The 22,284-nt window shown below is 37.3% G+C and overlaps 2 protein-coding genes across 2 annotated transcripts in view; both read left to right on the forward strand.

Annotated features, from left to right (window-relative positions):
• Window positions 1–22,284, forward strand: part of LOC309558932 (uncharacterized protein) — a 754,545-nt gene that overhangs the window by 340,141 nt on the left and 392,120 nt on the right. The window lies entirely within an intron of this gene.
• LOC309558935 (carboxypeptidase O-like) overlaps window positions 3,372–22,284 on the forward strand; it is a gene marked incomplete at both ends in the record, with an annotated part of 55,843 nt that continues 36,930 nt past the window's right edge. Inside the window, 3 exons of the mRNA XM_082262032.1 lie at window positions 3,372–3,451; window positions 15,894–15,969; window positions 19,836–19,960. Coding sequence (XP_082118158.1) covers window positions 3,372–3,451; window positions 15,894–15,969; window positions 19,836–19,960 — 281 coding nt within the window. The remainder of the gene's footprint in view (window positions 3,452–15,893; window positions 15,970–19,835; window positions 19,961–22,284) is intronic.

Below are 22,284 nucleotides of genomic sequence, written 5' to 3' on the forward strand. Positions count from 1 at the left end.
TGCCAGAGTTCTGACCATTCTTCTAGTTTTCCTAAATCCTTTTCCATTTGGCGTTTCCCTCCAGGAACATCAACCCTGTTACATATCTTTGTGTCATCAGCAAAAAGACAAACCTTACCATCGAGGCCTTTTGCAATATCACTTATGAAGATATTAAACAAAATTGGTCCCAGTACAGATCCCTAAGGTACCCCACTGGTAACATGACCTTGTTCTGAATGTTCTCCATTCAGAACAAGGTCATGTTACCAGTGGGGTACCTCAGGGATCTGTACTGGGACCAATTTTGTTCAATATCTTCATAAGTGATATTATGGAATGGGAGTCAGGAGGAGGATGGGAAGGAGAGTGGGAGGGGGGTCAAGTTGCTGCCCCATGGGCCTCCTGTTTGTACTTGCCCCCTGGGCCGATAGTTGCCAGTCTGCCCCTGATTATACAGCACTGATAGATGATTCTCTGGCTGTAGCTATCAGACTATAGAAAAAGTGGCTGCATCTGACTGGATTCAGCCATTGCTCAGTCAACCATTTTCATCCCTGATCCTTCAATTTTTCAATTTGATTGATTGGGTTTATATTTGCTTTACGAAGAAGAAAGGAAAAATGTTTTCCCTTCTTAAGAGACACCAACCCAACAGATTTAAGCTTTACTAATAAATTCTTATCTGCACACTAAACTCAAGTATACATTGTTTTTTTTTTCTTTTTTTTTTTTTTTTTTGTCTTCCGATGATAGTTTAGAGCACTTTACCAGTGGGATGCAATTTTTTGCTGGGTATGCCCTTCCTCTGCTCCCTTTCTTTTAAGTGAAAGATATCAACTTGTATGTTAGATGATACCAATTAAACAAGGTGTCCTCTGTTTCAAACTGTGTTTCCGGTAAGGTGAAATTAATGAAGAGCCCCAAATGGTAAGTGAAACCACATAATATCCAGTGGTAATCATTAAAAGTGCTGCGCAGTAAGTGCTATACTAATTAAAATATTCAGTGATAAATTCATTCATAAGATATATAACAACACACATGATAAATCCTCATAAACAACAATAAAAATAAAAATAAAAAGTGATAGCGATCAATGAAAGTAAATAGTGAATGATTATAAAAATTGATGAGAAGGTAATATATGATCCCAATCACCAGTGCTGTGAAAATAGTTGAAACAATATAACAGCTTGTCAGATGTGTCACCTCCACTCTTGTGATCCCTCTAATGGGTGGGTTCTCACCCCATTAAATGTGACCTATCAATTAAGCTTGGTCTAAAAGAGCTCGTATACCCTCACAGGGTAATGGCGGATGGTTTCCTTTGTTCCTCTTTTAATCCAAGCTCCCAGTGTTAGATATATAGCTCCAGCAGCTCTCTCACATATGGGGAGAAACATAAAACCATGGTGCAAATAACATATGGTAAAATCAGCTTTATTAAAAAACATAGATTCAGTCACATGCAGTTGGTGCTTGAGCGCACCAATCTACCCCAGCAGGCAATATACTGATGGTATATATGTATATGATGGATGGACGAGTGCAGACCCTCTTCAGCGGAATCCGTTCCAGCATACCTGCCACTGTGGAGTACTCCGATCACCCACACTCGCCTGGCCCCTCCCTTACGCGTGATGACACAAGGGACTACGTGTCTTCCTCAGGGTGATCTGATTGGTCGGTTGATCGGCTGTGTTTTATATGGAATAATGCAGGCGCCATTTTCTAGTAGACTACAGGGCACCGCCATGTTATTGTGGACATGTGTGCAGTATCCGAATATCCGGTGGCTGTTTTAAATCTTATTACTGTGATTAGGTCAATGATGAATTAACATCCTAGGAGTGCGCTAACAGGATGCACGGGGAAGGTTTGGTGGTATTGGACTACAATGTGCAGTACAAAGCAAAGGCCCCCGAACATCAGGGACAAAATAATTAAAAATATTATAGAACCCCCTTAACCCATTCAATTTTTTCCTTGGACAATGAATAGATTCCTAGGGTGTGGACGGTGTTATAGCTGTGTGGGGGTACCTAAAAATATAAAAAAAAACTCACTACCTTTGTTAATCCTAGAGATCAAAAAATGTATGACATCAAGGACTTAATAGAAGGCACATAGCCCTCTATTTAAATGCTGACTGGTTTACCAACCAATCAGATCCCCCTGAGGAAGACATGTCAGTCCCTGTGTCGTCACACGTAGGGCAGGGGCCAAGGCTGTGTTGGTGAGCAGATCGTGTGGCAGTGAGAGGAACGCTGTTCTTTGAGCTGAACAGCAAGTATCCAACTGAGCTTATCTGTCAGATTACCTGTGTACCCACTTTATTCTGGCTTGGATAGTCTGGTGCACTTTGGCACTTGGCAAATGTAAGTGTTCAAACTTATTTTTAATAAACATATGCTTTTATCAACATTACTTGCACCATGGGTATATGTTTTTTTCCCCCATACATGTGAGCTGGTGAACCCATTAAAGCCAGATTGGGAGCCAGAGCAACGAAGAAGTTCACACACCATTTCCCTGCTGGAAATATTTCATGCTGTCATTGACCAAGCTTAACAGCGAGGTCACACTTTATGAGGGGAGAACCGTTTTGTGAACAAATAGCCACGGATTGTCATTTTACTTTTTGCACTGGTGATTGGGGACTTTTTTCATCATTTATTCACGGAATACATTTGTGATTTAATTTATATCACTTGTCATTTATTCTATGAATTTTAGTCACAGTTTCTTTATATAATTAATCTATTGTCTTATATCATCACATTTCATATCTATTCACAGATGATTTTAATTAAAATTTTATTATATTTTATTTATTTACCCCACCTTTAATATAATTTAATTTCACATTTTTCACTATCAATTTTGCACATTTAGAAGCTGTTTATATTAATGTTCAACATCACACTTCATATGCATTCATGAATATTTTAATTTTATTTTTAGCCCGGCATTTTTAGAATCAATTATGGCATAATGAGCTACCCTTGCTAGACCTAATTAGCATTTTGTGTACCCTTTTTTACAAAAGGTACATGGTATTGTGCTTTTAATATCTTTTTAAATGGGTACGAAGCAGAGTGATATAGAAAATCTAAGCACTATCTAATATAATATAGCAATAATGCCAAGTATCCTTTGATAGAAGATACTTGTTGACAATATTTTTACCTGATTTGTAGCTAATCTTATAAGTTTTCTGTGTTGAATACAACATTTCGCACTGTCCATTACTGAACTATTTAGGAATGCAATTCATGGGCTGGGCATAGATAGTGTTATCTGAATAACTATGACATGCTAGATTCCCTTAACAGAATACATTTAGATACAAGAGTTTAAAGGAAACACAGAAAACCAGTGTAAAAAGGATGAAGATTATTTCTTTCTTCACCATCTTTCTTTGCACCATAGCAATCAAAGTGTTTGCTATAAAAGTCCAATATAATGGGTAAGTTGAAACAATTTGGCATGTGTTATAATGTACTTTGGCACTACTAGTGACTTTAAAAAAGATGTGTTGAATGTATGAATAGTCTGCATGTATCTGCCCCTTTTCTAAACAAGCATTGTGGTAAGGAAAGAATCTTTATCGGTTTCAGTATGTAATTGGAAGTGCAAGGAAAAAGGACTTTGCTCAACATTTTGAATATATCAGTGCAGTAAGTGGGAAAATACACATCTGAAAAGGTGTTGGCAATGCCTTTTTTATGTAGTGACAATAATAAGGCATCAGATGGTTTGCAATGGTATGAAGAGTTTTGGTGGATTATTTTTGTTGCAATGCAATTGCAAGATTGGTAGGAAAATTATATTTTGACTTAGGGATTATAAAAAAATTAGCTTTTAGCACAATTGGATCTTCATCACTTTAGGTCCTATTTAAAACCAAGCAAGGTCCTAGGCAATGTGACAGTTCAGGGATCCCTAGAAAGATAACTTATCAGTAAATTCCTTTAAACAATTTAGATACTGCTGTTTAGAGTGCAGAGAGACTTGTCACATACAGAATCCCCTTTCCTTCTCATACCGCAATTAACTACAAGCACAATTCAGAACACCGTACAGCCACCATGGTTGTTTTGATCATTGGGTTGATGGCCATACTTAGAAACATAGAACCATAATTGTAGTCGCTTCAGAACCAAAAGATTAAATATCATGGGATTTTTTAATGTTGTAGAAAATACCTACATAATAATGTGATTTAATGGTTAATAACTCAAAGTGGTTAAAACTGTCATTGTTAATTGTTAATTGTGTGCTAAATAACAGATTATTCTCGAAGTAAACAAGCAAAGTACATGGGGGTTGTTGTTGTTTGCTGGAACGATAGAATAGAGATATTGGGATTGTATTTAATATTGTATTATTATTGTAATTATTGGATATATGGGTGTAAATATTTACCTTTACCAATGAGATCCAAACAAAACAACTGAACATTAATGTCCTATACTTTTTGGGTATTCCAGTGAACATGTCTATCCTCTGTATCATTTTTTTTTTTGGTTGAAGCACAAATCTTTGATTATTGAGTAAGAAAATCAGAAATTCAGAAATAATAAGTTTTTACCAGTGGCAAATGGGAAGATAAAAACTGGCATTTTCTTTACTGCTCATGGAGGGGGGGCACACAGTCACCCCATAAACATTAAGAGGGGCTGTGCACTCCCTTGAAGTGAAACTCATAAAATTAACCTTAACTAACTCAATTCCTTATGCTGCTGGCATTAGTAAATAGATAGGAAGGTATATCATATTTTCTTACTTTACTACACTTATTATACTTTTTTTTTATATATTTCTTTATTTGCTTCCTGGTTTCTGGCCTAGGCCAAATTTATGGTATACAGCCCATGAGTCTTCATGAGCATTTTTTTTCTTTATCTGGAGAAGGGGCTTTTTCAGCTAAGCACACCCTTCTGCCTTCATGCCTGAGAAAAAGGAAAATTGATTTGATTATGTAATTACCTGCCCTTACTCAAGATGGCCGCAGGTAAAAAATTCTGTTGGGTGGGGTTGTTTTTCAAAATGATTTCTCAACAAAATAAGGCACAGAGACATGGATGGTTGGGTTTTATTTGAATATTAAACATTTATGGAATAATGTTTTTGCTTTGTGGTGTTCAGAACCAGTTTAGTTCCATTTTTAAGTGTTCTCCGCCACTCTCGCTATGCAACTATACAATGTAGTCAGTCCCATGCAAATTTACACAGTATAAATCACTGCATACAAATAAGACATAAAATACAGAAAAGAGTTTGATATACTGAATGAATGTCTCATGAAGTAAAATGTTGTGGTTTGAAAGTGGATCCATCAAGTAAATAAATGGATTACCTCCCTTAATTCAGGGGCATTATGCACAAGACCGACATTTAAACAAACCTTTAGCTATAAATTAGTGTCATCCCATTTTCAGGGGTGTATGGTCACAGCATTTAATAATACATTTCCAGCATTCAAGATCTACAATATTAATTGTCATATTTTTTCTTTATTTTGATCTCATCCAAGTCATTTATTTGAACAGTAAGCTTATGGTGACATTTTCTATATCTCACTCTTAACTCCTTGGCACCGACAGAACGCATATATGCAGCCTCACTAGACTGGACTTTTTTCCTGTTTCTCACCGTTTCTCACCAGGATCCCCAGGTCCCATACTAATGACTGTGTATCTCTCTCTCACCTTCCAGAGAAAAAAAAAACATAACTGTGTAAAAAAAAAAAAAAAAATTAAATATAATAATAGAAAAAAATAAAATAAAGAAAAAAAAGCCAGGTCAGTGCCAGGGTTAGTGTTTGGGTCAAGGTCAAGGTCAAAGGCTAGGTCAGTATATTTTGGGCAGGATTTTATTTTCATAAAAAAAGCATTTTTCAAAAGTATCAGTGTCAGTTTGTTTTAGATAGGATAAAAAAAATTGAATTGCGCACTATTGTTTCTGGGCTGTACTATGGGTACAAACAGCAGCTAACATACTTATCTATGGTATTGCTGCGATCATGGGAAGCAGGAAAATTTATTTTGGGTTGTTCTTTGGTGATAGGTTATGGTAGTAGCAAGAAATATACAGCTATATTTTTAAAAAATAAATGCTTTTTTTTTTTTTTTTACTATTTTGGGCCAATTTTCCTTTAATAATAATAATAATATAAAAAAAAATCAGGAGATATCCATTACCATTTACCACCAAATGAAAGTCTAATTTGTTTGGGAAAAAAACAAGTATAATCCACCTGCATACACAAAGCTGTGTTGATATGTACAGATTTACTAATGCAAGTCCAAGTGGCAAAATTGTGCTTAGGCATTAACATTTGTTTTATCCTTAGGTGCAAAGGGGTTAAAGCAATACATTGACAACACATATAGACTTTATTCATGCACAAATTCTAGACTGAGTGTATTATCCAATAACAACAAATAAAGTTATAATAGTTAATAATAATCTAGGAATAGTTAGGTCTGTTATTGTGTTATCGCTGCTTATTATGTGTTAAATAAGAGTTTAGTTTCAAAGTAAGCAAGCAAAGTACATGGAGGGGAATGAAGGGTGTGGTTGTGTTCTAGAAATAGAGATAGTGAGATAAGCCTTTATTGACTGTGTAATTATAATGTAATTATACTCACAGTGTGGCAGATGTCCGAGATTGCTGTTGCATCGCGTGCTTATAATCACTGCACACTTTCTTGTGAAACCTCCTGGAGCAAGAGAAGAACTGCCTTGCATTGCCAGGAAGGATTAAGGCTCGGTTCACATATATGCCATGCGGGAAGGCTGCGAATTCGCAGCCTTTTCCCGCATCGCACACGCACCCCCGGCAGTTCACACTGCCATATGCGATACGCTGGGGGTGTCAATGTAATCTTAACGACACCCCCAGTTTGATCGCATATCGCAGTGCGATCGTGCAGTTCGCACAGGATCGGATCGCACAAGTGTGAACCGCTGTGCGATCCGATCCTGATGCGGCAGCAAAAATGCCTCCTGTGCGTGTTTGCTGCGGGTGCGATGCGAATTTAGCCATACAAACTGTATGGCTAAACTCGCACCGCACAGCTGATCGCATGTAATGTCGGAGCAGTGCGCTCCGACATTACATGCGAACCCCGCACACGCAGAAGTGTGAACCGGGGCTAAAGCAGGATTAAACCCAAAAGCAAACATTTACCAATTTGAAGATGCAAAAGCTGTAATAGTTTTCTTTTTTAGGCTTTCTTATTAATTTGGCAATCCAACCACCAAGTCTGTTATTTTTCATCAGAACAAGGTCTTTTGCAGATGGATCAGTTAAAAAGGAGGGGACAAACCACTAACCACTGGCAGGGGTACTTACAATGATCAGTTGTATTTATTTATGTAAACTCTTTATCCCAAAAGGAAACAAAGCTGTTTCTGTAACTGCTTACAAAGTAGCTGGAGTTTGGCTTAAATGTGATAGTGTATTTCAATTGGATAGTACATCTAACACCCCCCCCCCCCCTTACCCAGATTGTTGTCCAATGTGCCCCCTACGCTCCTTCATCCAGAGTGGGGCACAGGATGTGTGTTTCTAGCCAGATTACCAGGTTAAAAAAAAAAAAAATACCTAATGCAGCCACCACATCTAATGATTGGTAAGCTGCAATGTATTACATTTTTGGTTTGGAGTTTATTACAGTTTTAAAGTGATATTAAAGGCTTGTTGTTTTTTTTTTAAATAACAAACATGTCATACTTGCCTGCTCTGTGCAGTGGTTTTGCACAGAGCAGCCCCGATTTTCTTCTGCTTGGGTTCTCCCACCATTGCTCCTGGCCCCTCCCTCCTGTGGAGTGCCCCCACAGCAAGCAGCTTGCTTGCTCATTGGCTCTCCCTTTCTCTCTCCTTCATTGGCTTACTGGCTATGATAGACAGCAGCAGGAGCCAATTGCTCCCACTGCTGCCTCAGCCAATGAGAATGAAGAGTCCCTGGAGAGCCTAGAATCCACTGGATCGCAATGGGGCTCAGGTAAGTATTAGGGGAGGCTGGGGGCTGCTGCACAGAGAAGGTTTTTTACCTTTATGCATAGAATGCATTAGGATAAAAAATCTTGAGCCTTTTGAACCATTTTAATTTTCAGAGGCAGACCTTTCATAGTAGTGAACCACATGGGCCCCTGGAGACCCTGTAGGCTCTAGGCATACACTTAAGTCCCCTAGGTGCTTGGCACTGGTCACTCCAGGCCTGGAGCAATAACAATGAATGAGTTTGCAGCATCAGGTACAATTTAAATTGCTCTCTGCAATGTGATATAGGGGAAAGCTAAATCACAAGTACTGAGTCATTTGTAGACATGTGCAGAACCAAAAAAACTGTTTTGTTTTGATTCGGTGTTCACATAAAGTAATTTAGTTAAATGTGCTTAATTTGCCAATTCATTTTTGGAATTTTTTTGTTTATTCGAATTTGAATGGATTAGAATTTTCCAAATTCAGTCAAATTCAGGAAATTTGAATTGATTTAAATTTGAATGAATTCAATTCAAATTGCATTCAAAATGAATTCCATTTGAATTATATTTGAATACAATTCCATTTGAAATTAAATTTATTCTATTCGAAATTTGAATTTCAGAAGGTGGTTTTCTTTTTTCTATTCCATTCTATTCTATTGTTTTTTTCTATTCTATTATTTTATTTTATGTTCTATTCTTTTCTTTTCCATTCTTTTCGAATTAGAATTTTTTAAATCCAAATTTGATTTTTTTCTTTTCAAAATTAGAATTTGTTCTATTTGAAATTTTAATCTAGGAAGACAGTTATACTGTTATATTCTTTCTATTCTTTTCTGTTGTTTATTCTATTCTATTAAAATTATATTATTTATTTTATATTCTATTATTTTTTAATCTATTATTTTCAAATTTATTCTATTTGAAATTTGAATTTCAGAAGATTGTTATATTCTGTCTGTTCTATTCTATTGTTTCTATTTTATTCTACTCTATTCTATTCTTTTTTTATTCTAGTTTATTCTATTCTTTTATTTTCTATTCTATTCTATTCTAATCTATTGTATTCAAATTAAAATTTATTATATTCGAATTTCGGAAGAAGGTCATATTCTTTCTATTTTATTCTTTTTTCTATCCTATTCTATTATTTTCTATTCTAATTCAAATTGATTCTATTTGAAATTTGAATTTCAGAAGATGGTTATATTATTTTTTTATTCTATTCTATTCTATTCCCTTTATTTTCTATTCTATTTTGTTTTGTTTTATAATCTTTTCTATTCAATTTTTTTCTTTTAATTTTTTTTCTATTCTTTTATTTCTGTTCTGTTTTACTCTATTATGTTATATTCTTTTTATGTTCTATGCTATTCTTTTATATTATATTCCTTTATTTTCCATTCTATTTTATTCTCTTCTGGGATTCGAATTCAAATTAAATTTGAAAACGATTCGAATTTTAAAACTATTCCAATCTAAATGCTATTCCAATTAGATTTAAAAACTATTTGAATTAAATTTAAAAACTATTTAACCACCTAGGCGGTAATCCCGAGCGTGACTCGGGGTGGATTTTTCATTGCAGGATCGGTAACCCCGAGTCACGCTCGGGGTGGATTGCAGAGAGCGCAGCGGTGTTCTCTTACCTTATCCTGGCGATCCAGCGATGATCTCTCATTGCTGAGATCGCCAGCCGAGAGTCCCGCCGCTCCTCCGTCCACCGTCGGTCTGATGCAATGCAATGCTGCATGGGAGCGGAACTAGGGAGGGAAATTCAAAAAAAAAAAAAAACGTTGCACAAAACACATTTTATATTATATATATATATATATATATATATATATATATATATGCATATATATATATATATATATATATATATATATATATATATATGCATATATATATATATATATGCATGTATATATGCATATATATATATATATATATATATATATATACCGGTATATATATATGTGTATATATATATATATATATATATATACACACACACATATATCTATATATAATATATAATGCATGAATTATAATCTAATCAATAATATAATTTTATTATATATATTATATATTAAATAATAAAATAATATTATTGATTCGATTATAATTCACGCGTTTGTGTTTCAAATTTATCACATCTGGGATGTCTACTAGACTCTTGTTTTGGTCAGGTTTAAGTCAGTAATTACTAAGAATTGTAGGCCTATAATACATAACGCCAAATTTCCATGAAAACAATTGTACCACTTTTGGTATGTAATTCCTGACATAATCATACCGCCAGGGAGGTTAAATTCACATTTTTGTACAAAATGTTGTTTTGTTATTTCACATTCGTTTAAAATTCGTTACTATTGTAATTTAGATACATCTGATTTTCCAAATAAGGAAACATTTGTCAGAATTTCAATTCAGAACAAAACAAACCGCACATGTCCAGTCATTTGGCTCATTGCATTTTTTTCTGACAAGGCATTGGGGGGGGGGGGGGGGGTTGCAGGCGTCATGAATGCAAAATCCTTTTACCATCCATGTGTATAAAGCTAAACTAAAAACAGCCACAATTTCTAAATCTGTGCATATATCACACAAACATTATAGGCCAACTCCAGCCATTTTTTTTTAGATTGTATAAGGATTTTGCTGCAATCTGTGACTACATTGAGGAGATCCCGTCACTGGACAGCAGTATGGTCAATCTATGGAGAGGGTAATGTTAGATGGACTAGAAAATTTAGATGGAGTTTACATAAGTAACTAACAAATAAATCCTAATTCCAGTTAACACTTTTAAAGAGGAAGTAAACTTCCCTCTAATGTTATAATATGATATAATATGCTATGCTAAGGCTTACCTATAGGTACTGTAAATATATCCTAAACTTTCTCCGTTTAGGAGATATTTACTGTATACTGCGCCGATGACGCCATTGGCGCATGCTCTCTGAAAGAACGTCTGCCCGTTCCGTGACCGGCAGCTGCTGCTCGCAGGAGTAAGGTCACTCAGGTCCGGCAAGTCACACAGTCAGCACCCCTGCCAATAGTAGATGGTGTGTCTCAATTCTCTAATTCCAGAATGCATATATCACAACTCACATAACACTGCTTTGCTGATACTGATACTTATTACAGTATACAGTATTACAAATTTTGTAAAAGCCAAAATTTTTAAGGATTGTTTTCCTTTTCATTCATACATTTCCACTCACTTAACTTTCTGTAAAAGACAGTAGAAACAAGGAAGGACTACAGAATTCTACCCTTTCCCTATTATTTTCACTCCCTGGTCACCTCGCGCGACTACTGCAATTCCCTTCTCATTGGCTTACCTCTACACAGACTATCCCCCCTTCAATCCATCATGAATGCTGCTGCCAGACTCATCCACCTTACCAATCGCTCAGTGTCCGCTACTCCTCTCTGTCAAGCCCTCCACTGGCTTCCGCTCACCCAACAAATTTAATTCAAAATATTAACAACATCTTACAAAGCCATCCACAATTTAGCCACCAGCTACATCACTAGCCTAGTCTCAAAATACCAACCTAATCATTCTCTTCGTTCTTCTCAAAACCTCCTGCTCTCTAGCTCCCTCGTCACTAGGGATGATCGAACGGTTCGGGTCGACCATCGGTTCGACCCGAACATTGACTGTTCAAAATTCGGCCGAATTCCGAACTTTTTGCTGAAAAAGTTCGGAATTCGGCAACCAGAACCGACCAAAATGTAATGGGACAGGAACTGGGCTTTAAAAGCCCGTGATTGGACCAGAAACATTAGTAAAAGCCAATTGAGGGGGCAGGAGAATGCTAAGAATGTGATTGGAGGGACTAGGGGGTCCAGAGGTCAATCATTAGTGAATACGCCCCCCAGTATATAAGATAGCCCCGCCAAATCACTAGCATTGTAATACAGGGATGTGGAAGAGAATGGAAGCAGTTCTGTTACTTCTGCTTCAAAAGTGTCATTTAGCAATTATTAGTGTGAGGAAAGGGATATCTAGTGTAGTTAGGGTGCTATTTTCCACTTTAGTTAGATTCAAAAATCTAGTTTCTGTAGGGAAAGTGTTAAGTGTCAGGGTGACCGTAGTGTAGTGTAGGGTTAACGGACTCTGACTGCTATGGCAGGGTGACAAAACCCTTCCATGTCAGGGTGACCGCAATAGAAACAAGTTTGTTTCTATTTGAACACTTATAGAACCGGATAGTGGCTTCGCCCCTGTCACCCGGCTTTTTGTTGCAGGCGTTTATAGGGCTTTTTTGAGGACATGTTTGGAGTCAGGCATGACATGTGAACTTGTGTGTAGGGGTATATATACACACACACATGTATGTATATATACACCTACCCATATATAGGTGTGAAAGTAGCAGAAACCTATGCTTGCGCTAATGAAATAATTAACAGGCATATGGCTCCGCTCCTATCACACCTATATATGTGTAAGTGTATAAATACATATAAGTATGTGTGTATATATACCCCTATACACAAGTTCAGATGTTATGCCTGCCTCCAAAGACCCCCAAAAAACGCCCAAAAAAACGCCTGCAACAACACACCTGGGTGGTTTTTTTTTTGGCGCAGGCGTTTTTTTGGGCATTTTTTGGGCGTCTTTGGAGGCAGGCATAACATCTGAACTTCTGTATAGGGGTATATATACACACACACTTATATGTATATATACACTTACACATATATAGGTGTGATAGGAGCGGAGCCATATGCCTGTTAATTATTTCATTAGCGCAAGCATAGGTTTCTGCTACTCTCACACCTATATATGTGTAGGTGTATATATACATATATGTGTGTGTGTATATATACCCCTACACAGAAGTTCTGATGTCATGCCTGACTCCAAACATGTCCTCAAAAAAGCCCTATAAACAAACTTTTTTTTCTGGTTCTGGACGTGCTACAGAGCTGAAACTTCACAGGTACACTTTTAGACCCCCCCCCCCGACACTAAATCCAAGAAATCTCTTTTTTTTTTTCCAATAATTTTTTGAATAATTGGCTCTCTATCAAAAATTACAATTTTTAAGAACTTTTTTTGTGTGATTAATAGTCTCTGGGGCATGACCCAGAACCCTAGGCACTTTTTAGGGGCATTTATTGGGTTTTAGGGCTTCAAAATGGTGTTTTTTGATTACCGAAGTTCGGGTCCCATTGATTTCAATGGGGTTCTGAAATCTGGGCCGAACTTTCGGGAAGTTCAGGTGTTCTGGTCGAACCAAATTTTTCAAAAGTTCGATCATCCCTACTCGTCACCTCCTCCCATACTCGCCTCCATGACTTTTCCAGAGCCTCTCCAATCCTATGGAACTCCTTACCCCAATCTGTCCAATTATCTCCTACTCTATTAGCTTTTAGATGATCCCTGAAAACCATCCTCTTTAGAGAAGCCTATCCTACCCACACCTAACAACTGTACTTCCATTTTCTCCATCAGCTCATCCCTCACAGTTATTGCCTTTTGTTTCACTTGACCCTCTCTTCTAGATTGTAAGCTCTAATAAGCAGGGCCCTCTAATTCCTCCTGTATTGAATTGTATTGTAACTGTACTGTCTGCCCTCATATATTAAAGCGCTGCGCAAAATGTTGGCGCTATATAAATCCTGTATAATAATAATAATAATATTTTGCATGACATAGAGGGGCAAAGTTCTGTAGTCCAACAAAACAGCTGAGGACAATGCAACTGTTATCAGTCAGCACAGGGAGAGAGTCATCAGAGTGTGAGGAAGTTATGAGCTCATAAGATTTCAACAGGCATTTTTGAACATAAAGAGGTATTAAAGCTTAGTTTTTATTTTTTTATACCTACCTGCTCTTTGCAGTGGTTTTGCATAAAGCAGCTCCAACCCTCTTCTTTTCAAATTCGCCGCAGGCGCTCCTAGCTCCTCCCCCTTGAGCAGTGCCCTCAGAGAAAGTGCTTGCCCGGGGGGCATCCTTGCATGCTCGCTCCTGAGCCACTGCCCTACGTTTCCATAAGACACAGAGCTACGGCTCACCCCCCCCCCGTCTTCTCCTCATTTGGCTTACTGGCTGTGACTGACAGCAGTAGGAGCCGATGGGCTCCCGCTGGTGTCTCAGCCAATGAGGAGGGTGAGTCCTGGGACAACCAGAGCTATTGTGAACATCGCTGGATCAGAGGGAGCGCAGGTAGGGATTGGGGGGGCGGGGGAGGGGTTGTTGAGCCGCTGAACACAGATTTTTTACCTTCTTCTCCCATGGAATGCAGGAAGGTAAAAAATCTTTAGTCTTTTGAACCACTTTCTTAAATAGATATAACAAAATGCTTTTAATAGTAAATTCAACATACCTAAAGCAACCAAATAGGATCAATTCAATGGTAATGTTTTCCTACCCTTTAAATAAATGTCTGTGTAGGGGTATTTCTATTCATTAAAAGCTGATCTCTTTGTCCATTGGGCTATAAGGGCAACGATATGAAGGGCTGCCAAACCAGCTGCTGACAGGGCCTGTCCTTGTAAACACACTGGAAAAAAAAAACATTAAAGAAGAGCTCCATCCAAAAGGGGAAGCTCAGCTTGTCTGTCTCCTCCCCCGGTGCCACATTTCCAAAAATCTGTTCTGTTTTATTTGACACAATTAAAGGCTTTTATACACAGGATTACATAGGTATCCCATTAATATTACAATTGTATTTTTTATTGTAACAAGGGGCGTAACATAGGCAGGCTAATTCTATTATGAATTGGCTTGGGTGAGAACACCGCGGGATCCCTGGACAGGTGAGTGCCCTAATAGTAAAAGTCAGCAGCTACAATATTTATAGCTGCTGTCTTTAAGTTTTTTGGTGGGGTGGCTGGAACTCTACTTTAAGGTTCAGTTTACTTCTAGTTTATTCACATTATTATCAATTAAGTCCTGATGAAGGGGGCACTCTTGGACCCCAAAACATGTTGTATCAGGTTTTAAATGTCCTTCTGACATTTAAAGAAAGTTTTAAATAAAGTTGCTACTGGACCTCTTAGCAGTGGTATGGTGCTTCAGGTTCAATATTTGTTACAGTAAGTGTTTTGTGACAGCAATAAATAGGAGATTCTAACGTCAGCCTTTTAAACATATCTGGACTGATTTTGTTACTACAACAAAGTCTTATGATTTCGTGTTAATATTACTACAGTTTGTTTGTCACATGTAGCAGTGCTTGATAAACATTTTATTTAAATAAATGTGATGCAAAGACATATGATTTAGGTATCGATGTAGCTAATGAGATACAACTAGACAAAGACTATCTCATGTCAGAAGGCCTAAAAGGTAACTCCACATTCATGGGGGAAAAAAATAGCAAATAAAGAAAAAATAATATAGTGTATACAATAACGACTCAAGTCATATTTAACTGAATGTTATTAAAAATGATCTTTCCTTTTCAATCTGCAGCTCTGTAATTTTATGAAAATACAATGCAATATGGCTACCTACAGATGTTCTGTACACAGAATGTGTACAGAATGCCCCCCAGAAACATAATTTTCTGATTGTGTGATTGGTTCCACAATTTTCCCAGAAGTCTGCCTAAGATACAAGTCAGATTTTAGGCATCCCATGGAACAAAAATGTAATTTTTGGTGAGCTACTCCCAATAGAAACACATCTAAAGGGATGCAGAGCCTGCATCTTTCCTCATTAGTGCTCTGCAGCTGCACAGCTGAATTATAATTATGAGACCACTTCCATTAGACCCACTAGAGGCTTAGAGGAACAAACAGGGATTTTTTCAGAATAACAAAAGGTAGGAATCTGCAACAAAGGTTGTTATAATCCTTGTAATGTACATAGATCACCCAGAGGGGAATGTTTTTTTCTCAACAAAATAGAGTTACGCTTTAATCTTTGATTCCCCTTTTTTCAGACATCAAGTCCTAAGCATTATTCCAAAGACGCTGAGCCATGCTGACTACATAAAAAATGTCTGCAGTGAATTACAGGTGAGTTATAAATGAACTTCAAAATACAAAGGAAAATGTATGAAAGTATCATGAAAGTTTAAAACAGAGACTTATTTTTCAGAGGTATGCCATTACTGACCCATTTATACTTGGTTGTCTCCTATTTTGACGCTTTATAGACAATGATCAGAAATAGCCATAGGTGTGCGCAACCTATTGCATTAGGGTGTGCACCCCAAAGCTCAAACACACATGCCTTTCTCTCCAGCCTCATCTGCACGGGGCATTGAATGAATGGGAAGTGCTCTGTGCTTAGTGGCTTCCTGTTCATTCACAAATTGAAGCATAGTAAACACAGTTATGAATGAACACAGTGAGTGTGTTCACTGTGTTCATTTAGAAAAGGAAGGGGCCAGTATATTACATATTGACTAGCCCTTTCCTCCGCTCTACATCCTCAAACATGGGGTCTGTCCGGGCAGTAGGGGGAGTCAGCACTGCACAGAGTGATTAGAGTGTGCCCAGGCACCCTAAATAGGGTAGAACATGTAACATGCTCCCAAAGGTGTACTTATCATTTAACCACTTAAACTCTGGAAGGTTAACCCCCCTTCAGGACCAGGCCATGCCGATACGGCACTGTGTTATTTTAACTGACAATTGCGTAATGCTGTACACAAATAAAATGTATGTCCTTTTTTCCCTATAAATACAGCTTTCTTTTGGTGGTATTTGATCACCTCTGCGGTTTCTATTTTTTGCGCTATGAACAAAAAATGACAGACAATTGTGAAAAAATAACAAGATATTTTTCCTTTCTGCTATAAAACTTACCCAATAAAAAATGTAAAAAAAATCTATATTCTTCATCAGTTTAGGCCAATATGTATTCTGCTACATGTTTTTTGGTAAAAAAAAAAAATCCCAATAAAAACGATATTAAACGATTTGCATGAAAGTTATAGCGTCTACAAACTATGGGATAATTTTATGGAACTTTTATTTTTTTAATCTTTTTTGCTATTAATGGCAACCAGCAATTTTTAGCAGGACTGCGACATTGAGGCAGACAAATCTGACACTAAGTGACACTTTTTGGGGACCAGTGACACCAATACAGTGATTAGTGCTAAAAAAATGCACTGTCAGTGTATTAATGACACTGGCAGGGAAGAGGATTACATCAGTGGCAATCAAAGGGTTAAAATGTGCTCCTAGGGAGTGCTTTCTAACTGTGGGGGGGATGCTTTGGCTGTGGGAAGACAGAGAATCTTGTTCCTGTTTAGCAGAAACATATGATCTCCATCTTCCCTACTAGCAGAATGGCGATCTGCTTTGTTTATGGCAAACCCCTGTTCTGCCTCTCTCGGGAACAATTGTCAGGTACCGGCAGTCATCAGGGTCCATGGGACTAGCTGACTGGCTCCCGCAGTGTCCAATCACCGCAGGAGCAGGTTGCCCATGGTGCACGCGCGTCCCAAACTCGGAAGCACAAAATTATGTACAGGTAGGTGATTTTGCGCAGAAGAGCTGGTGCCCTGCAGTATATGTAAGTGGGGCAGTTGGCAAGTAGTTAAAGGATAAGTCCATCCAAACACTAAAATCTCTACATCTACAGACATCCATGATCTAACACTAACCTATCTAGCCCTGTAAAGAAGAAATCAGTATACATACCTTTTCTGAAGCCAATCCGATCCAGTCCCACGCTGAGCTGTCAGCCACGGCTTCACTGTCGAGGCAAGTGCAGAGGAGGCAGCCAACAACTGAAGCCCCATTGTAAGTCTATGGGTGAAGTCACTTCCCATTCATTTCACAGCTATTGTTGGCTGTGTCCTCTGCAGAGCTTCCGCCGCTGTAAACCAGACCAGATCGGCTTAAAAAAGAGGTATGTATACTGATTTTTTCTCTATAGGGCTAGATAATTTAGCGTTAGATCAGGGATGTCTGTAGATGTAGATATTTCAGTGTTACTTTCCCTTTAAAGATATCTTACCCTACATCCCAAAGAACATGACAAATGTTATTGCTGCTAGCTACCTTATAATTCCAGAAGTAATGACACCAGTTGGTCATTTGCATTAAATTTGAATTGTTTAACTATTTTACATAGTTTAAATGCTTACTTCCAGTATAATGTAGATATACTGCAGCAAGGTGGCACTGCTGCACCTGGACACCTCTGGGTCTGGGGCGCACATGCGCACCACCAGCAAACCCTCTCTCGCTATGATTAAACACAGCGGGAGCTGATCTGTGGGTACCACGGACTTGATATCTACCGGCACCCACCGATTATTAGGCAGAGAGCCAAATTAGAGATCTGCCTATGTAAACAAGGCAGATCGCCGTTCTGTCAGTACAGAAGACATGGATCCTGTGTTCCTGTAAAGCAGAAACATGAATCCATGCCTTCCCCTAGTAAAAGCACCTCCCACGCAAAAACACTGGCTAGGCATACAGTTAACCCTTTGATCGCCCTTGATGTTTAACCCCTTCCCAGTCAGTGTCATTAGTACAGTGACAGTGAATATTTTTAGCACTGATCATTTAGAGTCTGGACTGCCTGCCTGTCCCGCTGTAAGTTGCTGATCGCCATCATTACTAGTAAAAAAAAAATATCCCATAGTTTTTAGACGCTATAAAGTTTGTGAAAACCAATCAATATACGCTTATTTTTATTACATAAAAATATGTAGCAGAATAAAGATTGGCCTAAATTGATGAAGAAATTGGATTTTTTCATTTTTTATTGGATATGTTTCATAGCAGAAAGTAAAAAAAAAAATATATATATATATATATATTTTTTTCAAAATTGTCGGGGTTTTTTTGGTTTATAGCGCAACAAAATAAAAACAGCAGTGGTGATCACATACCACTTAAAGAAAGCTCTATTTGTGGAAAGAAAAAAGTTTTGTTTGGGTACAGAGGCGCACAATTGTGCAATTGTCAGTTAAAGTAACGCAGTTCCGTATCTCAAAAAATAGCCTGGTCATAAAGAGGAGTAAATCTTCCAGATATGTGCAAATGTGTATGTGCAAATGTTCCTGTTTTCATCTATGTAATATTCCTTTCAAGCAAACAAATGCTACCTTATGCTTTTAAACATACAGTCATCATGCCTTTGAATATGTGACTGCCAGCTAGTTTTATAATGGCTCTCATTCTCTTAGTCATGCAATAAACCCTAGGCCAAGGATCCTCAAACTATGGCCCTCCAGCTGTTGTGGAACTATACATCCCATGAGGCATTGTAAAACTCTGACATTCACAGACATGACTAGGCATGATGGGAAGTGTAGATCCTGAACAACTGGAGGGCCATAGTTTCAAGACCCCTGCCCTAGGCTCTAAAATTACACTGTAACCGTAATTTGTGTTGGCAATTATCCTACTAACCCAGCCTCTTTTAAAGCATTGAATAACTAGGGCTTGCTTTAGTAAATAACCAATCCTAGCTTGGGCATACAATGGTTTAATGGCAAAGTTCTCAATTGGAGGCCTGATGTGAACATGCTAAAATTATTCAATATCCAATGCAGGAGTTTACAAGAGGTTGGAACTATTAGACAATGAGGATGACCGTTCCAATTAATTATTAGTTGGGCATATACTACTTTGGTTCACTTGCTAGTCCACAAGACGCAAATCTGAATTTACTGGTGTGTTCAAAGGCAGGCAGATATCTACCCATCCACAGTAGTAGGGTATCCATCCTCCTGCCTGTGACTACCCTTACAAATAAATGTTTCATGCTTCATGAAATTGTACTAAACATATATAGTTGGCTCTGTGAACTTGTACTGGGAAGGAATTTATTCTATAAACATAAGATTTTTTATTGCAAATAAAATCATGATCTTATGTTGATAGTGTTGATTAACTGTCATTCTTCGTTTTAGCTGGACCTTTGGAAACCGAGCCAATTAGAACAAATCTCTCCTGAAAATGAAGTGCACGTACATGTGCCACCTTCCTTTCTGGACCAAGTAAAAGGAAATCTGCTTCAAAGAGATATTGCATTTACGTATGTAAATGATTTTTGTTTTTCCCAGATTTAACACAAATACAGGTATATTACACTGCACTTTTAAGAGAGCATAGAACCATTCCTTGCAGTCTTGCCTAAAAAGAGTTTACAGTTTATAGAACATGGAGCAGAAAATCACATATTAACGACAATTTAGACTTACAATAATTTTCTGGGTTAAACAGCCTAGAATATTTTCCTTTAGTATACCAACCTAAAAAGATAATCATAAGTTTCAAACTGCAGTACAGGCTCTTGAAGCGCAAAACCCTATCCATTGGAAAAAGAAAAACATTTTTTTTTGTTCATGAAATGAGAAACGTGGCTGGAGAGGAGCTATGCAAGATTGCAAAAGAGAGCAGGGTAAAAAAATGGAACGGGTGAAGATGTGTGAAAGACATACAAATACAATATATACTGTATGGGCGCTCTTGATTGAAACGAGTGCAAATGTCAACGATGATCATTTTATAATGCGATAAAAAAGGGTACGTGAAATTAACCATGGTTAATACAGAGGCAGCCCCAAACACTAAGCAGTGATTAACTATAACTATCACTATATGGTGATAGAAGCCTCATGCAGTCAGCTCTGATAAAGAGGAGGCTCCAGGAGCAGTAACTAGCAATAAAATGTAAAGAGAAGCCCATAAAATTAGTATTTAACAAAATGCTTATTAAAAATCAAATGAATAAAATCACACTCAAAGTGGTAACAGTAACAAGAGAGTAGATAAGGAAAACAAAATATTACAGTGGGTGTGCTGAAATTTTGCCCACAGGCAGAGATAGCAAGCTTCAGTTAGCATCTGGGAAAGAATTACATGCACAGTGAAGGGAGAAGGAAGGGCTTTTTATTGCAGGAAGAAATCATCCAGATCTTACACACGTAAACCCCACCACTGTTGATGATGTCAGCACTCATAAGAACATGTTTCGGGAAGTGCTTCTCTTTCATCACCTTGCGTATGGGACTACTTGTGCATTTAAAATACCTTATTTGTAAGCAATGTTACCTAAATCTGAGAGCTAAACTTATAACTACCTTTAAAACCCAAAGGGAAACTGGATAAAAAAAGAAGTTGTAAAATATGACAAATCAGTCGTGAGCTGTGTACAGATTTATAACACGTAAGGGGCTATTCCAGTAAGTGATAATAAATTTAAACCCCCACAAGAACGTATGCAGCATCATTACTTATGGTGCCATTCTAATAAGTGACTCAGTAAGTGCTCTGACTAGTAATGTAAAACAAAGAATATGGACATGGAGGTAACAACTTTTGAGATTTTCAACAGACCAAAAAAAGTATGAAATCATATATTCTTTGGTCAAGAAAAGGTTTACAGGAAATTAAAAAAAACTTAAATGAATGATGATTAAAAATACTGAGCTAAGAAAACTTCAGCAGCAATAGACTACTGCATGCAATAGGTATATGCATAGGCAACCATTTTAGCAGGCAATATTTGGATTAAACACAATAAAGAGATACAAAATGGCACTAATAAGGAAGCTGATCGAATAAGCTGTACTGCTGTTGAGCACATCAAAGAAATGCACAGTGTCGATTTACAGTAACTATCAATCTCAGATGAAGATGCAGCATGCAAATTCCAAATAGTATATTAGGATTACTGTTATAGAAGTAACAATAGCATCTTCTGAGGTGTAGAATATATCAAAATGGTTAAGAATAAATTGCAAACAAAAATTTAAAGCGATTTAACAACTGAATGTTATATAAAGCCAAGAAAAAGGTAAATTCAGCAGAAGACACAGTGCACTAAACACATTCTATATACATCAGATTACATAATAAAACTGCCTTAAGATTAAAATATAGCACCCTGTCATAAAAATATAAAGTGCCACAATTGTGTGGAATAAAAAAAATAGCTGCATGTATATCATTCATATTATAATAAATCAACAAAATGTAAATGATAAAACTGAAAATTACATTAAAAATGTTTTTGTAGTGCATAAAACAGTGGAATGATGGCAAAAACAATCCAGATATCCCAAGCATAATGTGATGCAGAAAGAATAAGGAACTACGCCACATGGTTAGCCTCCACTTACAAGAGAATATGAAACACAGGAGACACCAATAATACAATGTAGGGAAAAATAGCATCAGAAAAAAATGAGTACAAATAATAAAAATAAGGCTAACTCTATAAGTTTAGATTATTGTTTGAATAAATAAACATATGTACACTGATTTCCTTAGGTTGGGTTCCCACGTCTGGCTGCAGTGCTTTTCTGTTCACCAGTTCAGGTGCGATTTAGTTGCAAATTTTTCCCTGAAGTCGCA

The sequence above is a fragment of the Pelophylax lessonae genome, assembly GCF_965119305.1.
Source record: "Pelophylax lessonae genome assembly, chromosome: 6".
NCBI lineage: Eukaryota > Metazoa > Chordata > Amphibia > Anura > Ranidae > Pelophylax > Pelophylax lessonae.